The 22,205-nt window shown below is 35.0% G+C and overlaps 1 protein-coding gene across 2 annotated transcripts in view; it reads right to left on the reverse strand.

Moving 5' to 3' along the window:
• Nucleotides 1–581: 581 nt before the first annotated feature.
• Nucleotides 582–22,205, reverse strand: part of fam102bb (family with sequence similarity 102 member Bb) — a 32,840-nt gene continuing 11,216 nt past the window's right edge. Inside the window, exons 3-11 of one of the 2 annotated variants that reach the window (XM_056481178.1) lie at nt 22,146–22,175; nt 20,122–20,238; nt 16,089–16,135; nt 15,416–15,519; nt 11,767–11,862; nt 9,365–9,569; nt 9,128–9,264; nt 7,382–7,451; nt 582–3,570 (exon numbers count right to left, since the gene is read on the reverse strand). In XM_056481178.1, coding sequence (XP_056337153.1) covers nt 3,528–3,570; nt 7,382–7,451; nt 9,128–9,264; nt 9,365–9,569; nt 11,767–11,862; nt 15,416–15,519; nt 16,089–16,135; nt 20,122–20,238; nt 22,146–22,175 — 849 coding nt within the window. In that variant the 3' untranslated portion in view covers nt 582–3,527. The remainder of the gene's footprint in view (nt 3,571–7,381; nt 7,452–9,127; nt 9,265–9,364; nt 9,570–11,766; nt 11,863–15,415; nt 15,520–16,088; nt 16,136–20,121; nt 20,239–22,145; nt 22,176–22,205) is intronic. The other variant, XM_056481179.1, reaches the window with a different exon arrangement.

Genomic DNA, 22,205 nt, shown 5'->3' on the forward strand with positions numbered 1-22,205 from the left:
ATGGAAAATTATATGATAAATTGTAAAACATTTAAATGGTCAAAGATACTTTGTTTTTGCAATCCTCTGAGAATTTCTGCCAATGAACAATGTTGTTTGAACGTTTTTTGAGCAAACAGTTATAAAAACGGTCAAGTTTATTCCAAGTGAATGCAACATTTCTTGGACAAAGCTCTACACCAGAGAAGCCCAAACTAGTGCCCGACGGCCAAAGTTGGCCCATGGTAAACTTTAATTTGGCCCAGCATCCCATCTGAGGAGAGAGTGAGAACGATGGGTATTGTTTCAAGATTGTCAATTCAAATTTAATGCAATTTGTTTGTTTTATTGCTAAAAGCTAACTGAAATTAAATGTTTCAATTAAATCAGAGATGCCCAAACTAGGGCCTGCAGGTCAAAGTTGCCCTTGGTAACCTTTGAATTGGCCCACCATCTAATCTGAGAAGAGAGGAAGAATAATGGGGAAGGTTGGGGCGAATGCATTCAACAGAGATCGTCATTTTTAATTTAACAAAACCTTACATTTGTTTAATAGATTAATTGATTTTACAGTCAGAATTGTTAGCCCCCCTTTGATTTTTTTTTCTTTTTTAAATACTTCCCAAATTATGTATAACAGAGCAAGGAAATTTTCACAGTATGTCTGATATTTTTTCTTCTGGAGAAAGTCTTATTTTTTTATTTCGGCTAGTAAAAAAAAAAGCAGTTTCTCTGTTAAACAGAAATTGGGGAGAAAAAATAAATAAACGGGGTTAATAATTCAGGGGGGCTAATAATTCTGACTTGAACTGTCTGTTGTGTGGCACGTTAAAGACAAGTGAAAAATTGTTGTTTTTGTAAATAAAAAAGCATCGAACTACATTGTGCTATAAATGAGGTTGTAAATGTTTTATTGTATTACTAGTTCAGTATAAAATGCAAAAAAAAAAGATGTTGTCATCATTAATACAATAAAAGTAGTCTTCTATTCTATTTATTTTTTAAAACATTATTAAATTGGGAAGTTAACATGGCAACTTTAATGTAATACAGTTTGGTATATTTAGCTTTGGCCCACCACCCTCAATCAAATTAGTTTTTTGGCCCTTCATAAGAAAAAGTTTGGGCACCCCTGAATTAAATGGTTTAGACTTTGGTGAGAAAATCAAGTCAAAGGCAGATTCTGCTTGACCAGTGTATTCAGCATTGAACACCACTGTGTTATAGATGTGATTGTTTATATTTTATTGCAATATTTAAAAGTTATACTGAATTATCTAATATCATTTAAACTAAGGGTTTCTATTTATTTTGAAATATTAATAAATAACTTAGCCATGGGAACTTTAATGTAATATAGTTTGTTATATTTACCTACGGCTCTCAATGATATTTGGTTTTTGGCCCTTCATACAAAAAAGTTTGTGCACCCCTGTTCTACGCAGATTTGCAAATGGAAATGTTCTGTGAATAAAAATAAAGTTTTTCTTGGAAACTTTTCTATTATTTTCAAATATTTAACAAAATGTCTTCTAATTTCCTGCAAGAGAATGCAAAGTATCTTGGACAAACAAACGTTAAGCCTCCGGGGAACAAAAATAGGCAAAAGAATCCAAAAATATATTGAAAAAATCTTAAATATTTTGCAAGCAAAGTAAAGCTTTTCTGGTGGAAAACATTTGCAAGAAATTACAAAAGCCCTGAAATTTGTGTTTCCTGGGCAAACAAAGGTTTTTGAGTGAACCCAAAATTTCTTTAGTCAACAAAAATAATTATAAGAGACTAGCGATTTACAGAGACTACAATTTTACATCTCATCTCATTATTCCCCCTATCGCTTTGTCTCCATGTTCCCCATACATTCGCAGTGTGGTGCTTTGATATTTGTGCAGTATTTGCAAAAAATAAAACAAAACAAAAAAACCTGAGACGTATGGCCAAACCGAATCAAAGCTTTTGATCAGTATTTCTTTTCGTTTGGTAGTGTTTGAAATTCGATAAACCTGGATCAACTAGATGGAGACAGCAAAGACCACACAAAATGCTTCAGACACATTGAGTAGGTGTGACACCCATGCATTTCTACACTAGAACTCTAGACAGTTATGATATAATCAAGTGCTACAATTACAGTTGTACACACACTTGCTGGATCCTCACACACACACACTGAATAATCACAGAGGCAAGTGAGTTTACATTTATAAAACATTAAATGGCTTCTGAGAAGATTTGGGCATACGGTCACATAAAACTGCTGAAGCACTTATCATACTCTGATTGCTCATCTCACAGAAAATAGTCATTAAATACCTTCATTTTAGTGATACATCAAGTAGCTACAAAAACACGGATAATACGTTTTTGTAGTGTTATAGAGAGGATCGGACAAGCTCCAGAGCCTTGTGCTAAACGTTTTAAGCATTGCTGTAATGGTTAAATGCTTTGTTCTGTGCTGCCATGTTACCAATTGTAGCTTTAGATCATCTTGGCTTACACTACATTACAGCATAGGTCTCAAACTCAATTCCTGGAGGGCCACAGCTCTGCAGTTTTGCTCCAACCCTAATCAAATACAGCTTATCCAACTAATCAAGGTGTTCAAGACTTCTAGAGACTATTAAGCATGTGTGAGTTGGAGCTGGTTGGAGCTAAACTATGCAGAGCTGCGGCCCTCCAGGGATTGAGTTTGAGACGACTGCATTACAGGATGTCATCATCATCAGATGTCACTGACTGCTGGCAAACATCATAAATTCACCTGCCCAGATTTTAAATAGCCGATGTGTATATAAATCAAACTTTGAAATGACTTCTATAATGCGATTGTAGGAGTTCAGTCTAATAAACTGCTTATTTTCTGCAATAAAAGTAAAGAAGAGATACACATTTAACGTGTACGAGTTCAACAGCTCAGCCTTAAAACCAACTACAACTATAAAGACACATAGAAAGCCCGTGTAAAGTCCTTCAATTCAAAGTGCTATCCAAATGGCGTGTTTCAAGTCTGAAAACGGCTTCATCTGTTTGATGCTTCACGACACTGCGGGTGGAGGATGACGGTTTGATTTCCAATAGTACAGTAATGAGATGACGACAAAATGGACAAAGAGCTCAACGTCTACAGAGTATACACCTAATACATACTGTAAAGATGTATAAAATCCTTTGAAATGGCTCACTAACATGTAAACATTGATAAAATAAAAAATCTTGCTAAAATAATATGTCATATAATTCTTTTTTTCTAAAAATCAGCGAGTAAAATAGTGGGAAAGCTCTCTGATTTTGCAATGCAAACATATTAGGAGATGGACTTTACCTCACAGTGAAACACAGACACCAATAATGGCAGCCTCGTAAAGAGGAGCTGTCGGTTCTTTATGTAGCCAGCAGAGGGCGCCGCTTTACCGAGAGGCTGAAACCGGTTCGTGACAAACACTCTTAATGTGAGAGGAGACGAACATGTCTGAATCTCTTCGTCCCTTTTCTCCTCCCACGAAACAGACTTTGGTTTTTGACACTTTTCCTTCTGGCATCTCTCAACCCTAGCGTTTAATCACCACCTGTTCGTAGGCACCAGCACCAACCCTGAAAAAGAGAAGCCATCAGCATTTTACATGATGCTCACAGTAAATGCTTTGCACTGTACTAAATGCACGAATTACATTTTTATAGACCATGAGGGAATACCAATGATTACTGGGTGATTCATTGTGAAGTGAAAAGGAAGAGAGCCCAAAAGTAAAATCCTCATTTAGCCTCATGTCGTTACAAAATGTATGATTTACTTATGTGACACATTATATACCAGTAATTCAGGAGACAACGATGTTCAGCAGAACATACAAGCTGTTCTTTTTTCATTTAATGAAAGTGAATTGGGACAGATATCAACCTCCAGAAATGACCAATAATGTAGTCCACGTGAATTTATGTTACTGCATTTCCAGTCATCTTCATGATTGCTGTTGTATGGCTTCAGAAGACTTGCAGAAAAATCAGCCCGATCTCACGTCGAGGAAATGTAAGTATTTTACATTTTGTCAGTTCAGCGGCTAATTCGTACAGTCGAACAAGTTCAGTCGTACAAAAATGTACGATTTTAAAAAAGAGGCGTGGCACCTAATCCCACCCCTAACCCCAACCGTCATTGGGTGATGAGCAAATCGTACTAAATTGTGCAAATTAGATCGTACGAATTCATACGAATTAGCCACTAAATCAAAAAATTACGAATTGCCGTGAGATTGCATTGGACAAATATATTTATGGTCTCTTTAGTCATTCTTTTATCGGAACACTCCAAAAAATATTTATATCTGCAAAAGATCATTAGAATTAGGAAAGTTATCTAAACTCTGGTCATTTTTGAGCAAGATCCTAATGGTCTATTAATTAATATTAATTAATCCGATTAAATTATCTATGCTAAGCTAAGCTAATACTGCTTCTGCCTGACTCCGAGATCAGATGAATGAATTCCAAAGAGGTAAATTGTGTAGTTAAACATTTTTGGAGTTGCAAAATGAGGCTATTTTCAAAAAAAGGTAAAGTGATAATTTTAAAGGTGCCGTATGCAAGTTTTTGACTCTTCTAAAGCATAAAAATACCTTAACATTTTTGCAGATATTTCAGAAAGATGCCAAGTGAACATTCTTGTTTATCTGAAAAAACAATGCTGAAGTCAGATATTGTCAGTTATGTGCCGGAAGGGCTGTATTTGTGTTGGTTCTTTTTACCCGGCCACTGCCACTTTAGCCAATTATATTTCAGCACCCAGGGTTGCCTTGTTGGAATACCGGGTATTTCATTCATTCATTCATTCATTCAGAAAGGCTCTCAAAGCATGCGTCCATGACTAAAATGCGACCTCCTGTGGACAGTAGCAGACTCTGAAATAAGACGCAGATTTAGAGTTCAGAGTTGAGGTTATTAATTAGCAAATAATATAAATATTACGAACGTAAACACTAGGTGAGCACTGAGCAGGTTACATTGTAACCCTGTGTCCTAACACAGGGCCCGGAATTTTATCTATGCGACCTCAAAATATATTTGGGAGCATTTGTGCGAGAGCATAAAATTGTTGCATGCAACCGGTTTTCACAGCAAAATGTTCACCGCATGCGCGGTTTTAGGAGACAATCATTTATGCGTCTTTGCACTTGAAACGCAGCGTTCAGGAACAGTTTAAATCTGTTGTTATTTCAACTTGCTGCAGAAAAAACAAAGTCTGCAATGCTTGCCCCGCCTTCGCGCTCTTCTTATTGGCTCACTGCTCTAGAACTGAACACGAATGGATTGGTAAAATCAGCTGTCAATCACTCCCGCGAAAAATGTAAAGCGCTGAAGATGAGAATGAAAACAACACTGACAGATTATGTTTTAGAAACCACCTAAAGCTACAAATAATGGCACATCTGATTACTGATCATGTGGTGAATGTTTATCCACCATCTACACTTTTCAAAGAGTGGATAAAAGACTTCCATTGGCGTCAAATCCGCTATGAAAATAACTAAAGCATTCACTGTAAAGTCAGGGATGGAATTTTCAGGTAACTGTTTGCCACATCAACACATTTTAAGCACCAGAGGTTCTGTTTAATTCTTCATTGAATCGCTAGATGCTGTCAGCCGTGCAAGTGGCAGCTATATGTAAAATTTAACACCACATACACCATCACAAAAGGGCTGCGCTGACTAAGATTAAACTAATATTTCAGCTCATGAAAAGACCGGTATTGCTTTTAAGATGACGTATGCAAATAATAAGGTATATGTCAAAAGCATCTGTGCAATATCAGACACCACCCATGAGAAGTGAACACAGCACAGTAACGTATCGTTAACAGATTTATTCATGTCAGGCAGTGCGTTTAGGGCCGGTGAGTTTATTTTCTGGTGATAACTGGATTTTGTTGAGACATATTTTCCTCACGCATGCATATATATATATTTTTGCTTGTTAGCTGTTTTGTTTAGTAGTTTTGTTTAGTGTTGATTTCAAATGCAATAAATCTGTTTATATAAAACTTGTAGTAACGGTGCTCATAATTATTGGTGGGTGCGACTAAATTTTGGCTGGTGTGCCTAAATTTTTTAAGTTAGGAGCACCAGTGCTACCAAGCAAAAAGGTTCATTTCGAGCCCTGTAACAACATGCTACGTGATACGCAGAGATAAGCAATTTAGCTGTTTGCACCAGACCAAAAACAACTAAAATTTAAATACAGCCATTCAAAAGTACAGAATATGCTCCCACTCTCGAAATGGTAAGGTTTATAACCTTTAACGTTATTAAATGTAGATACTGAATCACTGATATGTGTTGATTTGTATTATTTCACAGTTCTAAAGTTCAATTTCAAATGGTTAATTTTAGATCTGAGGTGATCTGTTGCTGCTTTCAGTAGTATGGCAATAAAAGACTCACATTATTAGCATTTAACACTCAATAAAGCACTTGAGGTGACCATTGTCAAAGTTTTGTTGTTCAGCTGCAAGAAAAAGAAGCCACTTCTAATATATCAATTCGTGGTGTTGGTTAGAACAAAAACTATTTTTAATATGGAGTATATTCCTTATATTGTATGCCGTTGCTTTTATTAAGAACACGATTTAAGCCTTAAATCAGCCCTTAGGCTTGATAGGCTCGCTCCTGTTGGTCGCTCAATCTGGCAACCTTGCGTTTGTTTTGATCCAGGAATGCAATACCTAGTTCAACCACTGGGTGTCAAACTTACATACAGCTTACCTTTAAAGCTCAATATTTATTCTCCATTTTTTTATATCACTATATGTAAAATGGTAGCTTGGACGTTCTGTGAAACACCTTTTTATGCTCCTAGAAAAAACAGTAATATAGATCTGAAACAATATAAAGACGAGTATCACAGGGTGTGTTCAAACTTGTAGTTCGATTCTCTTGGTTCATTTGGTCCTGGACCAAAATTTAAAAAAGTACATTTTTATCATACACATTTTGCTGCAAAACTTACCAGATATCTGAAACAATGCTGTGTGCTGGGCTCATTATATGTTTGTACATTCAATGGTAATTTTATAAATTGATCACCCATGAGCAACTGAGTAAAAGACTCAACATTTTTGTTGTTGTACACAAATGAAGATCAGCAATGAGATGCATTTCTGACGCTTATATAAAACTGTATTGAGCAAAATTAAAATTACAACAAGACAAAAACATCTGCTTAAGAATTCGGTCCTGACTGTGGTCACATCTTATGACATCATATCTTATTTTTGGTTGGTTTAGATGTCCTTGGCAACAAAGCAACTGCACCAGTTTGTTTTATTCGAAGCAAACCTGCCAAATGTGAAAACACCCAAAATGATGACAGCATTTCTTTTTTGGCTGAAATATTCATTCAGACTCACCTGGCAGGAAGATGGTGACTACCAAGTGCTGTGCTCCCACCAGGACCCACAAACAAGCGCAGACCTTCCTCTGAAACAAAACACATACACAATTGATTTAGATGGTGCCTCCATTCTGCACACACACAAAGTCACGACTCTTCTCTGGAGGATGCAAAAACCAAATTGGTCTACTTCTAATGAGAACCTGTCGCCAGGTCATCTAAAAATAATACGAGAGCTAATAGGACACACATATAGAGACGTGTTCTGGCACAGATACACTTCAAAACACCTACCGAGAAGCAGCAGCTACTGGTAAACACTGTTTCTAATTTAACAACCTGTTTCTGGCTCAGTTTTTTATTTCTGTTTGCTCTCAATCCAAGTGTGCTCAGACACTGTTCCAGTGCTATTATTAAAGGCCCAAAAATGCAATTTCATGAAATTCACACTATTAAAAGCAACAAATGTAAAAACAGAATTGTAAATAAACTGATCGATCATTCACTTCCATGAAGCACTGCAAATCAAATGATTAAAAATAATTGTTTACAGCCACTTATTATAAGCATTAAATACAATATAATGAACGGCTGAATATGAGAAATTAATATGTTTATAGGTTGTTTTCACTTGACGTCATTGATGAATCGCTATCAGAACATTAAAATATTTCTGTTTTATGTTGTTTATAATTGTTTAAATCAGCCAAAATAAGAAATTTTCAGATGAAGGGCAGGAAATGGCTCTTCTACAAAGGAATCGTTATCAGAATATCAAAATATTTCTGTTTTATGTTGTTCAGAATTGTTTAAATCAGCCAAAATAGGAAATGCCAAACAGCTTTTATAGACTTGCAAAAAAAATTAGCTCACAATGGGGGGAAAGGTCAAGAAACTGGCTGAAAAATGGAAGAAAAGGCGGCATGTAATAAACATTTATTCAATACATACATGTTTTTTTTTTTAACGCAATAATTCATTTGACAGCACCAATAAAGATTATATACAGGCCTAGCTATGTGTATAAATATGTAAATGTGTTATATAAAAATCAGATACAAACACCAACAAACTTATACAAAATCCAGGAGAATATAAATAACGTACCCTGCCATGTTATCGCTGCAATGAAATCTCTGTCATGTTTTGCAATAATCCAAGTCTTTACTGACGTTTCGGCAGAACAAAACAACTGCAACGTTAAAGTCTATTTGCGCAGCAGCGGTGAATGTTTGTTGAAATGTTTGTATAGAAACAAGCCTATTTAATAATTTGCTTACTACAACAGGAGTTTCGTACCACAGCAACAATATGAATACTACGACAGTTAAATTCAATTAATTATCTATAGTTTGCTTCCATACACTATAGTATTTACTATAGTATTTTTCATGTAACATAGCTGATTCAGCATATACCGCCTCGAGGACAGGCAAATATATTTTAGTTCAGTAGTAACTTGACCCTCTTCATGATATAAGGATCACGCCCAACATATGTGGTTATTTTTTATTTATATCTCCTTTATAAATCGCATTTTACTTATTAAAATGTTGAAAACAGTTTAATATTTTAATATTTAATATGTTTAATATTGCTGCTTAATATTTCATAAAATGTGATCGAAATGTTTTCAAGATAGTAATTAAAATTAAAAAAGCAATTAGTTGAGCAATATCAATCATTTTAGCATTATAAATGCCACTCAGTGGATATATACAAATAGTATATTTTAATATACACGTTTAAAATCAATTGTTACCTTCAGCGCTGGAGTCCAGCAGACTGTGGGTGAAATCCTGGCTTTGCAGAATCTTCTCTACTACATCATCTGCATCCACCCGTGTGGCATCCATCCTTTTCAGCTGAGACTCCATGGAGTCCTGTTTCACTGGGTATCTTTGTAAACATGAGAAAACAGTTTGATTATTAATTTACATTCATTTAATATCTTGCATGCAAAGCTTGATGAATATGCAGTGTTCAGTGTCTGTCTGACCTGCTGGCAGCTCTGTCAGGGGTTGATGGGTGTTCAGGCACAGCAGCGCAGACCCCCGGGGCAGTTGGGGGCACTGTAGTTTGCTCGCTCTCCTCACTGGGCTCAGGGATGCTGGCAATGCCAGTGGAAGCACTGCCGATCGAAGTGTTTCTCCTGTGGGAGAACTCTGACAGACTGGAGGAACGCGAGTGACTCGTGCTATAACCTGAGGAACAAGACACAACATTGTTTTTAAACGACTTTTTCTTTTTCTAAGAACAGAAAAATGGGGGTGTAGTTCCTGAACAACATTACGCGCTGTTGAGTTCACCCATGAATAACAATTTTGTCTTCTTTATTTACACTCAAATCATTCCGTTTGATGAAAAGAAAATTTTCATTTGAAATTTTCAGATCATTTTGATCGTTAATACCAAAGCATTAATATTTCATTTATTATGCTATTATACTAGGTACAGAAAATAAAACACACTGTGGACCTTTTGGACAAAAAAATGTCTTAAATGAAACTGCAATATTTATTCCCAGTACCATTTAAGTAACCATTTTCTTTAAATGTAGAATTTGTATTATTTTGCCACATTTATTCAGGTCTGGCCTATCAAGCAAATACATAGACAGTTGAAGTCAAATTACCGATTCACCCTCCTGTGATTTTCTTTTTCTAATATTTCCCAATTGATGTTTACTAGAGGAAGGAATTTTTCACAATATTTCCTGTTTTTTCTTCTGCAGAAAGTCTAAGAATTCTCTGTTAAACAGAAATAGGGGAAAAATATACTAGGGGGGTTAATAATTTAGGAGGGCTAATAATTCTTCAACTTTTTATCTCATGAACAGGTTTTTGTGTGAACAGACTTCCAATGGACCACAATTTCATTGCAACCATAGTAAATGACAAACCTTTTAGAAAAGGCACTCCTTCACTGTTAATTCACAGCTTACACTTTAAACACCTTCACAGATTAATCAATCAATTAATCTGTCAATCAATTAAACCCCCCCACCCCCACCCACGCTATTCAGGTTACTGTCAAGCTGAGGAGCTTCAGAAAGTGTTAATACTAGTATACGGGCAGCTAGTGGAGAACCAATATCCTCCCACATATGCAAACTCGGATATAATGAGCACTTCTGTTTGCTTTGTTTGACAGTAGAACTAACTTTACACTTTGAAATGCTCTAATGCAAAAGGTCAGCGTGAGCGATGTGTAACTGAATCGAAGAGAATGGCTTAATGGAATAAGAACTGAGTGCTGGTATCAAATTAGACCCGGGACATTTAATCCAGCTATTCTGTGATGGTTAGAATCTTTCTAAGAGCCCAATTTCAGATTATTTAATAAAGCAAATAGCACTTTGCCACAAACTGAGAACAAAACGGCCTGAAGACTCTTAGAAATGCCTTGTTCAGCAAATGATCAAAGAAGGTCCTTAAATTGTTAATTGTCAAACTTTAAAATGTAAAAATAAATTAGTGTTGGGCAAAAAATTTAATCGCATCCAAAAAATAAACTTGTTTTGACATAATATGTGTTTGTATTATATATATATATATATATATATATATATATATATATATATATATATATATATATATATATATATATATATATTTATTTATTTATTATGTATACACACACATGCATAGAAACAAAACTTTTCTTGCATAGATATTAAAGGTTATGTATAATATATATCATATATGCATATATTTTATTTTAAACAATCCCCACAATAATATTCCATAATATTAATGTATTTGCTGAATTTTTGATCAATAAATGAAACCTTGGTGGGAAAAACACTCCTTTCAATAATGTATAAAAAGTTACTGATCCCAAACCTTTAAAAAGTACTGTAAATTAAGGTTAAACATTAAAAGTTCATGAGTTAGAGGTGCATTCAAAAGAAATTAACTTCACTTACACATAACATGTTAAGAGCATTTAAACTTCACTTAATTTTTTAAGTATTGTAACCTGTAAGTAGGAATATAAATCTCTCCATAATAGAGAAATTGAGTATAAAGACATCTAATGTATTTCAGAACCCCAGATCCAATAGCCATCCAAAACAAAACATGGTGTTTGTAAGTAATACTTTAAGCAAAGTATACCAAAGTGTACCCTTCGTGTAAATTAGTTGACATACTTTATGAGGTAAATTAGTTCACACACACATAGTCATTTCATCACACAGAATACAAACACATCACATGCAGCCTTCATTCAGAATTACTAAATGCTTTAATCATCTTGCAATACCAGCACATTGATTGACAGCCTGATGGTGTTACAGCCAGGGGTATAGGGGACAATGCTAATCAGGCATGCGTTCAAGTTGAGAAAGAACACAGAGTCACATCAAAGAGGAAATGGAGGGAAAAAAGGAAAGCCTACCTGAAACTTTGGACTGCTGACTAGCATAACTGGACGTTCGAGAGTGTCCGCAGAGCCCCAGCTCATCAGGCAGAGAACCGCACTTCCCTGATGTCTCTGTGGACATAAGGGATTCAGTTCAGTCTTAATTAAAGCTGCTCAATCTCTTTACGAGATTCAATGCCAATCTAAGCTGATCCTTTTCTAATTAAAATCTATAGACAGTCGCTTTTTTGTTTAACGAGTATTTAATATGGTTCTCAAAATCAATCTTTTGGCGAACGTCCAATGTAATTATACACTGATAGGAGTTAGAATGGACTTCAAACTTGCTCAATTGCCATTTGTTTTTATTTAATACATGAACATATTTACTAAATAACCTTTTAAAAACTACAACATCTAGCTTTATTTTTTTTTAAATATTATGGATATTAATTAAAAAAAAAAAAAAAAAAAAAAAGAAACTTCGACAGCAAAATGGATCTATTTGACAGTTGTAGCCTTTTAAAACTGCTTTTGAAGTACCCAGTTTTAGTTCCTGGCATGTTTCCGATTAAAACAGGAAGTTAGGGCATGAGATATTTTTAAATCACCGTTATGTTTACGTCACAGCACACATCCTTGATCTGCTACTGGCTAATTTTAGTTGACAGCAGGTGGTGCATTAAAATGAGTGGGGGTTTTTTGTCATAGTGATGAGGACTTTATTAGCCAAGCATATGCAAAAATTAAAAATAAATCTAAAAATATAAAGACAAAAAGCAAGTTCATTATTGCATTATGCAAATACAATGATAATATATAAATAACTCAAATTTCATTGGCTAGCATGGGCTTAAAGCTAACGAATATAAAAGGTAAATAAAACAATAACAAACATCCACATGACAGTGATGCTCTTGCTAACTAATATGTCAGATATGGAAAGACTCTAAATAAAAAAAGAAAACGAAATTCAGTATCTTTTTATTTTTATTATCAAGCAGATACTTGAATAACAGTCGGTACATGACATGTGAAATGTATAATATAATGTTCTGGTTTTAAACATACACTTACACTCAGCGGCCATTTTATTAGGTACATCTTACTAGTATGGGGTTGGACCCCCTTTTGCCTTCAGAACCGTGGCTTCGTGGCAAGGTACTGGAAATATTTCTCAGAGATTTTGGTCCATATTGACATGACAGCATCATGCATTTGCTGCAGATTTGTCGGCTGCACATCCATGATATGAATCTCCTGTTCCACCACATCCCAAAGGTGCTCTATTGGATTGAGATCTGGTAACTGTGCAGGCCATTTGAGTACAGTGAACTCATTGTCATGTTCAAGAAACCAGTCTGAGATGATTCTCGCTTTATGACATGCCGTGTTATCCTGCTGGAAGTAGCCATCAGAAGAAGGGTACACTGTAGTCATAAAGAGACGGACATGGTACGCAACAATACTCAGGGAGGCTGTGGCGTTGACACAAATCTCAATTTGTACTAATAGGCCCAAAGATGTGCCAAGAAAACATCCTCTACACTATTACACCAGCAGCACCAGCCTGAACCGTTGATACAAGGCAGGATGGATCCATGCTTTCATGTTGTTGACGCCAAATTCTGACCCTACCATCCGAATGTTGCAGCAGAAATGGAGACTCATCAGACCATTTTTCCCAATCTTATATTGTCCAATTTTGGTGAGCCTGTGCGAATTGTAGCCTCAGTTTCCTGTTCTTAACTGACAGGTGTGGCACCCGGTGTGGTCTTCTGTTGCTGTAGCCCATCTGCCTCGAAGTTCAATGTGTTGTGTGTTCAGAGATGCTCTTCTCGATGTCTTTCGCTCAGCTGGAACCTGTCTGGCCATTCTACTCTGACCTCTGGCATCAACAAGGCATTTGTGCCCACAGAACTACCGCTCACAGTATATTTTCTCTTTTTCGGACCATACTCTGTGAACCCTAAAGATATTTTGTGTGTGAAAATCCCATTAGATCAGCAGTTTCTGAAATACTCAGACCAGCCTGTCAGGCACCAACAACCATGCCACGTTCAAAGTCACTTAAATCCGCCTTCTTCTTCCTCCTGATGCTCGGTTTGAACTGCAGCAGATCATCTTGACTATGTCTACATCCCTAAATGCATTGAGTTGCTGCCATGTGATTGGCTGATTAGAAATTTGCGTTAACAGGCAGTAGGACTGGTGTACCTAATAAAGTGACCGGTGAGTCAATGTAAACAACAATAACATTACCCTTATCCCAACCCAAATCGACCCCACAATCAAAAATAAGATAAAATTATCCCATCTACAAATAATTAAATTCAGTATCTAATACTACCATCTACCATCTAGATGGTACCAGCTACCATCTCTTCAACATGTCTCTCTGAACAAATGGCGATGCTTATTAATTCATTAACCGCCTCTAACCATTCGCCAATTTTGGCATCTCGTCTTGTATTCCATTGAACTTTCAGATTAATTGGGCTAATATGAATATTAATATGGCTTTAATATTGTTCAATTGTTACTATGGAAGCGCCACTGGGACTTCTACTAATCCCATGTTATGAAGTGTATTCCCGCTCCACATCACAAGCAGTCAACCACCCTGAATCCTTATAAAAGCAGAGGCAAGAGCAGCACGCGGCTGAATTATACATTAAAGACTGATGCTTTCGCTGGGCTCTGGATGGGAAAAGGCACGCAGCATGTATGAGGGCAAAGAAAGGATAAAAGAGAGAGTAGGGGCAGAGAGCACTCTTTCAAGCTCCCGTACAAGCTCAGCAGCATCAAATCAAACATACAGTCCTATTCTTAAACTGCAGAACTAATGAGAATTTAATGATTTAAACACTTGATTAGAGCAACCAACAATATTAGAGCATGAAAGTACGAGGAATGCAAACACATTTAAGCACATGTAAAAGACAAATGTTAAAAAACAAGGTCTGCGTATGGAGCTGTTGTATTTTGTGTCATATGTTGCCCCAGGGCTGACAATGATTACATATTACTATCACCGACACTATGGATACAGAGTTCTGTTCTGTTTGTGTTCACAGTGTGTGCGCGCACTTGGATGGACTGAATGCAGAGAACATTTTCAGAGTACGAGTCACCATATTTGGCCAAGTCATGACTTTCACTTTCCCTTTCAATAAAATGTGGTTAATTTATTAGCTTAGGTTGTAACCAGCACCTAAAAAAGCACCACAGATGGCTATATGAGGAAAGTCTTGCTAAGAAGTCAACTAAAAGTATTACCAGTGATGCTCAATCTAGTAGCTAGCAACAGCAAAGTACAATTTCAGAGTTGTTTGCAGCTGTTACACCGTTTGAAAAAACATCACGAAGGCACCAGGAGATAACTAACGCCATGACTCACTACTGTTTGCTCTAGAGAAAAATTTGTGCTTAATTTCTGAATATATACAAACAAATTTGAAAAAAAGTTTAAGTTAGTTAATATATTTCCAGTTCCTTTTTTTAACTGCATTTTAGCAGTAAGAAGCTACGATAGAGAATATTGAGCTGCAGCTTAACTACAAAAATAAATCGCAAATGGAATTCGCAATATCTGTTTACTGGTGCATTTTATTGGATATTTTCCCCAAATCGCACAGCCCTAGTTCAGATACAAAATAACTACATACCTGTATTTAATATTTACCTGAGAGGCTCAGAAAAGGTTTTTGTGTGTCCCCTCCTTTCCTCTCTTCCAGCAGGCTCTCGGGATCTCCCTGAATGCCTATTACGGTGGCGGTTGACGGAGGCCTGATGCATGGAAGAACCCGTAATCAAGAATATGGTTAAAAGGATTTTAAATGAACAGATTAAAAAAAATACAGCATTAAAACAATTAAGCCATCTCAATCCACCCACTGACAGCGGTCCAAAAAGCAGCCCCCAGAATCCCCAAACTCCATCCTCTCTCTCTCTCCACGCTTCAACCCACACAAATGTTTTCAGCAGGTTTTTGCCTTCACGCACAATGTGAGCTGCAGTGTGTGTACATGTGTGGGAGGACAGTGTTGGTTTCCAATATGCAAATCTGTGTTCAAAACCCTGATTTCCCCAGAGCACTCATTCACACTCCTTCCCAACGCACACACACACACACACACAAGCCGTTTCTGAGCAAATACTATAACAGCACTCTTAACGTTCAATCGGAAAAGGTCTCTCTGGGTCTTTGGCTAAATCCAAATATAAAAACTGAATAGCAGAAACATTTTTATAAAATTAGGCCTTTTTCCACAACCATATGTCAATTCTGTGTTACTTCAGTAGTGTCAGCAATCAAATTCTAACATGGTCACAGAGGTATAAAGAGTAAGACTCACGTTTTGAAACAAGGGTCTCCGGACATCAGCTGTGTGCTAATAATCACCTGCAGGAAACACAATGACAAACCAGTAAGAAAACTGGAAGTGTCTGATATGTAATTAATAATTTTTGGGCCCTATTAAAGCAAAAATTATAAATGAGCAATTCCAGCATTGTGGATGAGACATTTGCAGTAAAAACTTAAAAACATAAATTCACAGAGAAAGTATATGTTAACATTATATTGAAGCATCTGTTACTATTTTCCAAAACAACTAACCACAGAGTTATGGGATCATAAAAATATCAATCTTTAAACATTATTTTGATCTTAAATGAGAAAAATTAACATGCTTTATTAGCAGGGCTTGACATTAACACCCGCCAACCCGCCAAATGCGGGTAGATTTTAACTGTTGCAGGTTAGACAGACACTCCCATTAGCCACTTTGGCCGGTTGAAAATAATTTTTAAATTTCCAGTGCTGGCTAGTCACTAAAGATTAGAATTATAGTTTATGACCATTTTGTCAATATGCGTGCAAATGTGATCTTAGAATCAAGAAGCACCACGGCTGACTGTTAAAATAACTGTTTGCACGAGCAAAAGAAAGCAGGTGAATACCGAATGAAGGGATGATCATGCGCATGGTGTGACACAGGCGCGCTCCCGTTACCTTGTGCGAAGCAACCGTGCCTGAAAATGCAACTGGTGCCATCAGTTCTTTTTGAATCAGACAGGACATAAAGCAATGCTCAAGCATCTACTGTCCTGCTGCTTTCAAGAGCTCATGAGCAGCAGCGGTTGCCACTTTCGCTTTAACCATTCTTTGAACACGTTATTAATGGGCCTAACGTTAACTGTGATTATGCACGTGATCATCCTTTTATTGTCGCATACGGTATGTTTTTCACCTGCTTTCTTGCTTACAGTTATTTTATCTGGTTTAATTTATTTATTTATTACATATTTATTGCCACATCAGCAACTTATGGCTATTTCGAGGCCAAGTGGATATACATTAAATTATTAAATGGTAAAAACAAATTCGTATTATACTAAAAAAGTTATTTAGACAAATATATAAAATATAAATAAAATTCACAAAAAAATTTATTCAAAGTTAAATATGATTTTTCAGTTCTATTTTTGATTAAAAAAAAATGTAAAACTCTTCTTGGTGGTACCTTTTTAAAAATGTCCATCAAAGTACTCTCCTTATCTGGTTTAATTATCATCCTTAACTATAACATTGCTTTAATATAAGATTAACTCACCATTTATGTATAGTTAACTGGTGATCTGGGACCTTTAGCCTGGACGATACTGTGCATAGTTTTAGATACATGAGAATAATTTTTTTGTTTTAAATGTCAATTTTTAAGATAAATTTTTGTTGAATTAAAAAGTGCATGTATACAGCTATATTTTGCTTGTTTTGACACTGTTTAAAATTTCTGGCAAGGAAATAATTAGTTGGGTGTGGCCAGAGAAAAATTCGGTAAGTCCTTATAGTGTTGAACCCTGAAAGGTCAAGTGAAATAAACTAATTGCAATGCCACACTGGGAAACCACAACCCATTTTCTCATGCTCATTGAGCAAGCTGATACACAACACACAAAAAAGTTAAATGAACGAGGAGGCATGTGGACATAATTAAAAATTTAATTCAAGTAATTTTACCATGCCAAAGTCTAATTATATAAAATATTTTTTGCCAACAACAAAATTGTGGCTAGTGAAAATGGTGAGTGGCTGGTAATGTTGAAAAACTACTAGCCACAGTGGCTGGTGATCAAAAAAGGTAATGTCAAGTCCTGGTTATTAGGGCTGGGCGATTTGCCCTAAAATCAAAATCTCGAACATAGAACATTTTAACTCGATTATGATTAATGAACCATTATTTTATTTATTTATTTTTTGCCTTCACAGTTCACTGACAAGTTTTGTACAGTAAATATGCTCATAAATTATAAGTGAGAGACTTTGAATCAAGGGTACATGACTTTGATTTTAAAATAATTGAAGAAAATGCACGCTATCTATCTACCATCTATGATTATTTATTGAACATCAACATTGTACAACTGAAATTAAAGCACAAATTGGCTAAATAATTTGCACTTTTAGAAACAAAATAAATTTTTTTCAGTGTTTTTCAAATTAAAAGTAGAAAATAAGCAGCATCTCTTCTAAATAAAATAAATCTTGTATATCCTCTAAATAATATTTTAAACGGTGCATTTCTTGCATTATTTGTAAACAAATATTTTAATGTAAATAATAATGTAATGGAAAATATGCCATCTCAAGGCATCTCAGGTGCAGCTTCCAATCATCATCAATGTAGTGCAAAGTAAAGCTGTGGTCACACTGGACTTTTCTCCCCATAGACTTCCATTCATACGCATGCGAATGCGTCAGACCGGAAACGCAAGGTCATGCGTCACCTTTCGCAAGTCGCTGCGGTGCAGAGATCAAGCTTGGTAAACTCTGACCTGCGAAATCGCATCACTTGACTGCGTGAGACCAATTGAGGATCAAAACATGACCTCTCTGGACAGAAATTTAAAACATGGAGCAATCGCTCGCTTTTTTAATGTCTAAACATCTTGTTTAATTCCGCCCCTTTTCGCAGCGCCGCACGACAGAACTTCGCAAGCTCAAACTCTAGTGTGACCGCAGATTTAGGCTCAAGAATAGAACCATCGTCCTACATGACCAGGGATCAGATTTGGCTGCAAAGTGGCCACAGAGGTATAAATCAGCCTCAGCCTATTACCAGAGTGGGGTCATGTGACTCCATATGCAGTAGGTAATAAAAAAAAAAAACGTCCTTGAAAATGTAATAGATTATAGGTTCTGAATGTCTGAAATTTTGATTACTTTTCGAATTATCGCCCAGCCCTATGTATTATGGATGTGACCAAAAAGGTTTGAGAGTTTACAGTGTACAACATAGTTTGTAGAAATTCTGTTAATTAAACTGCACAACCCAAAAGAAATAATACTCATCAAAAAGGATAAGAGTCGGCTCACTATAGAACAAAAATATATATTTTTTTTTTATTTGACATTTTTGCATTTATGAGGAAAAAGCTTAGTTATTTATGTGACATCTCTCTGTTATGGATATGACATATGAAATTGGCGCTTATGTGACTGGTAAATCAAATATAATTGTTTCAAAACATTGACATAAATTTAAAAATTTTTTTAAAGAGTATTTTTACAGTACTTTAAAACACAAGTCTAAACAAAAAACCCAGAAAGGGTCTCCCTATATTGGTCAAAACTTAATTTTTTTGATGGCAAGGTTGGCATTTGCATGGAATTGCTCTGACATTTGCACGGAAATGCTCAAATGATAATCATTTTTACAGTTACAATTTTTACATTTCATATTTGATTATCGTCTGTGCCTTAAAAAGGGTATTATAGTTAACTCAAACTTAAATCGTAAAATTACAGAAAATAATCTTTAAAAGAAAATTAAAAGAGTGAACGTATTTATGTCAGCTACTTGTCAAAGCATAATTTTCCTTCAATAAAAAAAAATTATGAATAAACGCTAGACAGATATTTACAAAACCTAACATATGAAAATAAAATAGAATACAGAAACATATATAATTATTTTAAAAATTAATTTTAAAAAGTAATTTTTAACCCTTTAACAGGCATAGTAACCACCTGATCGACCTTTTATCCATAGACTCTCATTATCAGTTGTGTCAGTATATTATCCAAAATAATTTCTAAGTAATACTAAAATAACAGTTACATCTTTTTTCCTTTTATCTTGTCTGCAAAAAATGCTTTTTTTTTTAAACCAAATTTCACTGTACCCCTTACTTTCTAAACAAATATGTACACAAATCTAAGGTTGAGGAATTAATCTGGACCACTTAAAGTGACTAATAACATCACTACTAGTTACTGTAGAAAGCCCCACTATTAAATTAAGCAACACAAGTTACATAAATCAAAGCTCAAAGCATGAATGGAGTCAGAGAAGATCCTATGAGGAAGCCTGAGTGTCTTTATACCTTAAGGATGGAGTTGTCTTGTCTAGTGTTTTTGGTGTCGTAACCCTCCAGCAGACACCTGCGTGTGGTGCTACCCGATCCTGCAAACTCTGCCAAGTTGAGATCAGCAAAACCCAGCTGAGCCAAAAAAAAGAGCCAAAACAGCACACGTTCAGTTCAGAAATTCACTTTAAATCATTTAAAAGGTACTAGAGCTTTTGAGTAAAAACAAAGTAAAGAGGTTAATGCTTTTATGAACAGAAGTGTACTGCTCATGCACAAACAGTATTACATACAAACACAATGTTCCGGTGTGATCTATTTTCAGCAGTGCCTTTGCTATCAATATTTTATAATCCTCTACAGAACTGTCTATTTGATGAATTACCAATGGCCTGTGTTAGTTTCCATTCATGAAAGTGAAATTGTTCATTTGTGTGCACCATGAGGATTTTAGATAACACATTTATATTGAAATTCTTTAGTTTTTAGCATCAATTTTAGTAATTTTTTTGTAGTTGACATAATTATATATTATATATTATAATAATTTGTAGATGACATTATGTAATAATATAATATTATTTTTATATAATATTATTAATATAATATAAAGTTTGCATGTTCTCCCTGCGTTCGCGTGGATTTCCTCAGGGTGCTCCGGTTTCCCCCACAGTCCAAAGACATGTGGTACAGGTGTATTCGGTTGGCTAAATTGTCCGTAGTGTATGAGTGTGAATGAGAGTGTATGGATGTTTCCCAAAGATGGGTTGTGGCTGGAAGGGCATCTGCTGCGTGAAACATATGCTGGATAAGTTGGCGGTTCATTTTGCTGTGGTGACCTTGGATTAATAAAGGGACTAAGCCGAAAATGAATTGAATTGAATTGAATAATATAATATAATATAATATAATATAATATAATATAATATAATATAATATAATATAATATAATATAATATAATATAATATAATATAATATAATATAAGTTTCAAGTAATCCACAAAGCCTACCAAATATCTTCATGTTGTAAAGTTGATTTGCAACTTAAAAAAAACTTTTTGCACTCAATTTTCCCAGTTTAATAGTCCATACTTTTCTTTTTAGAATTTTTTTTTCTTTTTTAGAATTCATATTTCTCATTTGTGTGCTGCAATCTCACTATTTTGAAACTTCCATTTTTAAAAGCCATAATTGCATAATATTAATTCAGAATTACAATAAATGATGTTAGAATTATGACCCTCTAACAATTCTGATTTATATCTCGCAGTTCTGGCTTTTGTCATCAGTTCAAAGTTTATGGCAACATGTTATGGCAAAAGTCAGAATTGCGAGATGAAGCTGTAATTCTTTTTTTAATCTCATGTTAGAAACCGAATTATTATAAAGAACCAGATGTAAACTACAAGACATTTAGAAAATTCTTCTTTAAAATAAGTGTTGAAAACTTGCAGCATGGCACACATTGCACATTATGTCATGTAAACGCACAAATAAATTACAGTGCTCAGCATATACAAGTACACCCCTCACAAATCTATCTTTTTAATTCATATTTTAATAGGAAGCTGTACAATATTATATTTGTTCATATACATTAGATTAGTCAGTACTGAAGCCAAATCTGGAGCTTAACTAACAAAATAACTTCTGATAATGGCCTAAAAACTATTACACACAATTTGATGTTATAGAAAAATATTAAATACAAATTTAAAAAAAAATAAAAAAAGGAAAAATCAAGAGAAGCAAACAAATTTTTTAATTTAGTTGAAATTTTGTAGGTAGTAAATTTTTTTGGCAATATTTTGCTTGAATTTAAATGTATTATTTTTCAATTTGTAAATATGTTTGGTGACTAAAATATTATTTTAATAAATACATCTGTTTAATAAATTTGTTTTATTTAAATACACCAAAATACTACATTCACTGAGAAATGGATAAAAATATTTTTTTAAATGGCATGTACTCAATCATGCTGAGCACTGTAAATAGTGTTCGGATGTTTAATAATAACAATTACACAGGAATATTTTACCTTTGCATAAGTCTTTCCACCTTTTAGTTCCTGTAAAAAAAATCAAGTCATTCTCATTAT

Source organism: Danio aesculapii, chromosome 20, assembly GCF_903798145.1.
Source record: "Danio aesculapii chromosome 20, fDanAes4.1, whole genome shotgun sequence".
Taxonomy (NCBI): Eukaryota; Metazoa; Chordata; class Actinopteri; order Cypriniformes; family Danionidae; genus Danio; species Danio aesculapii.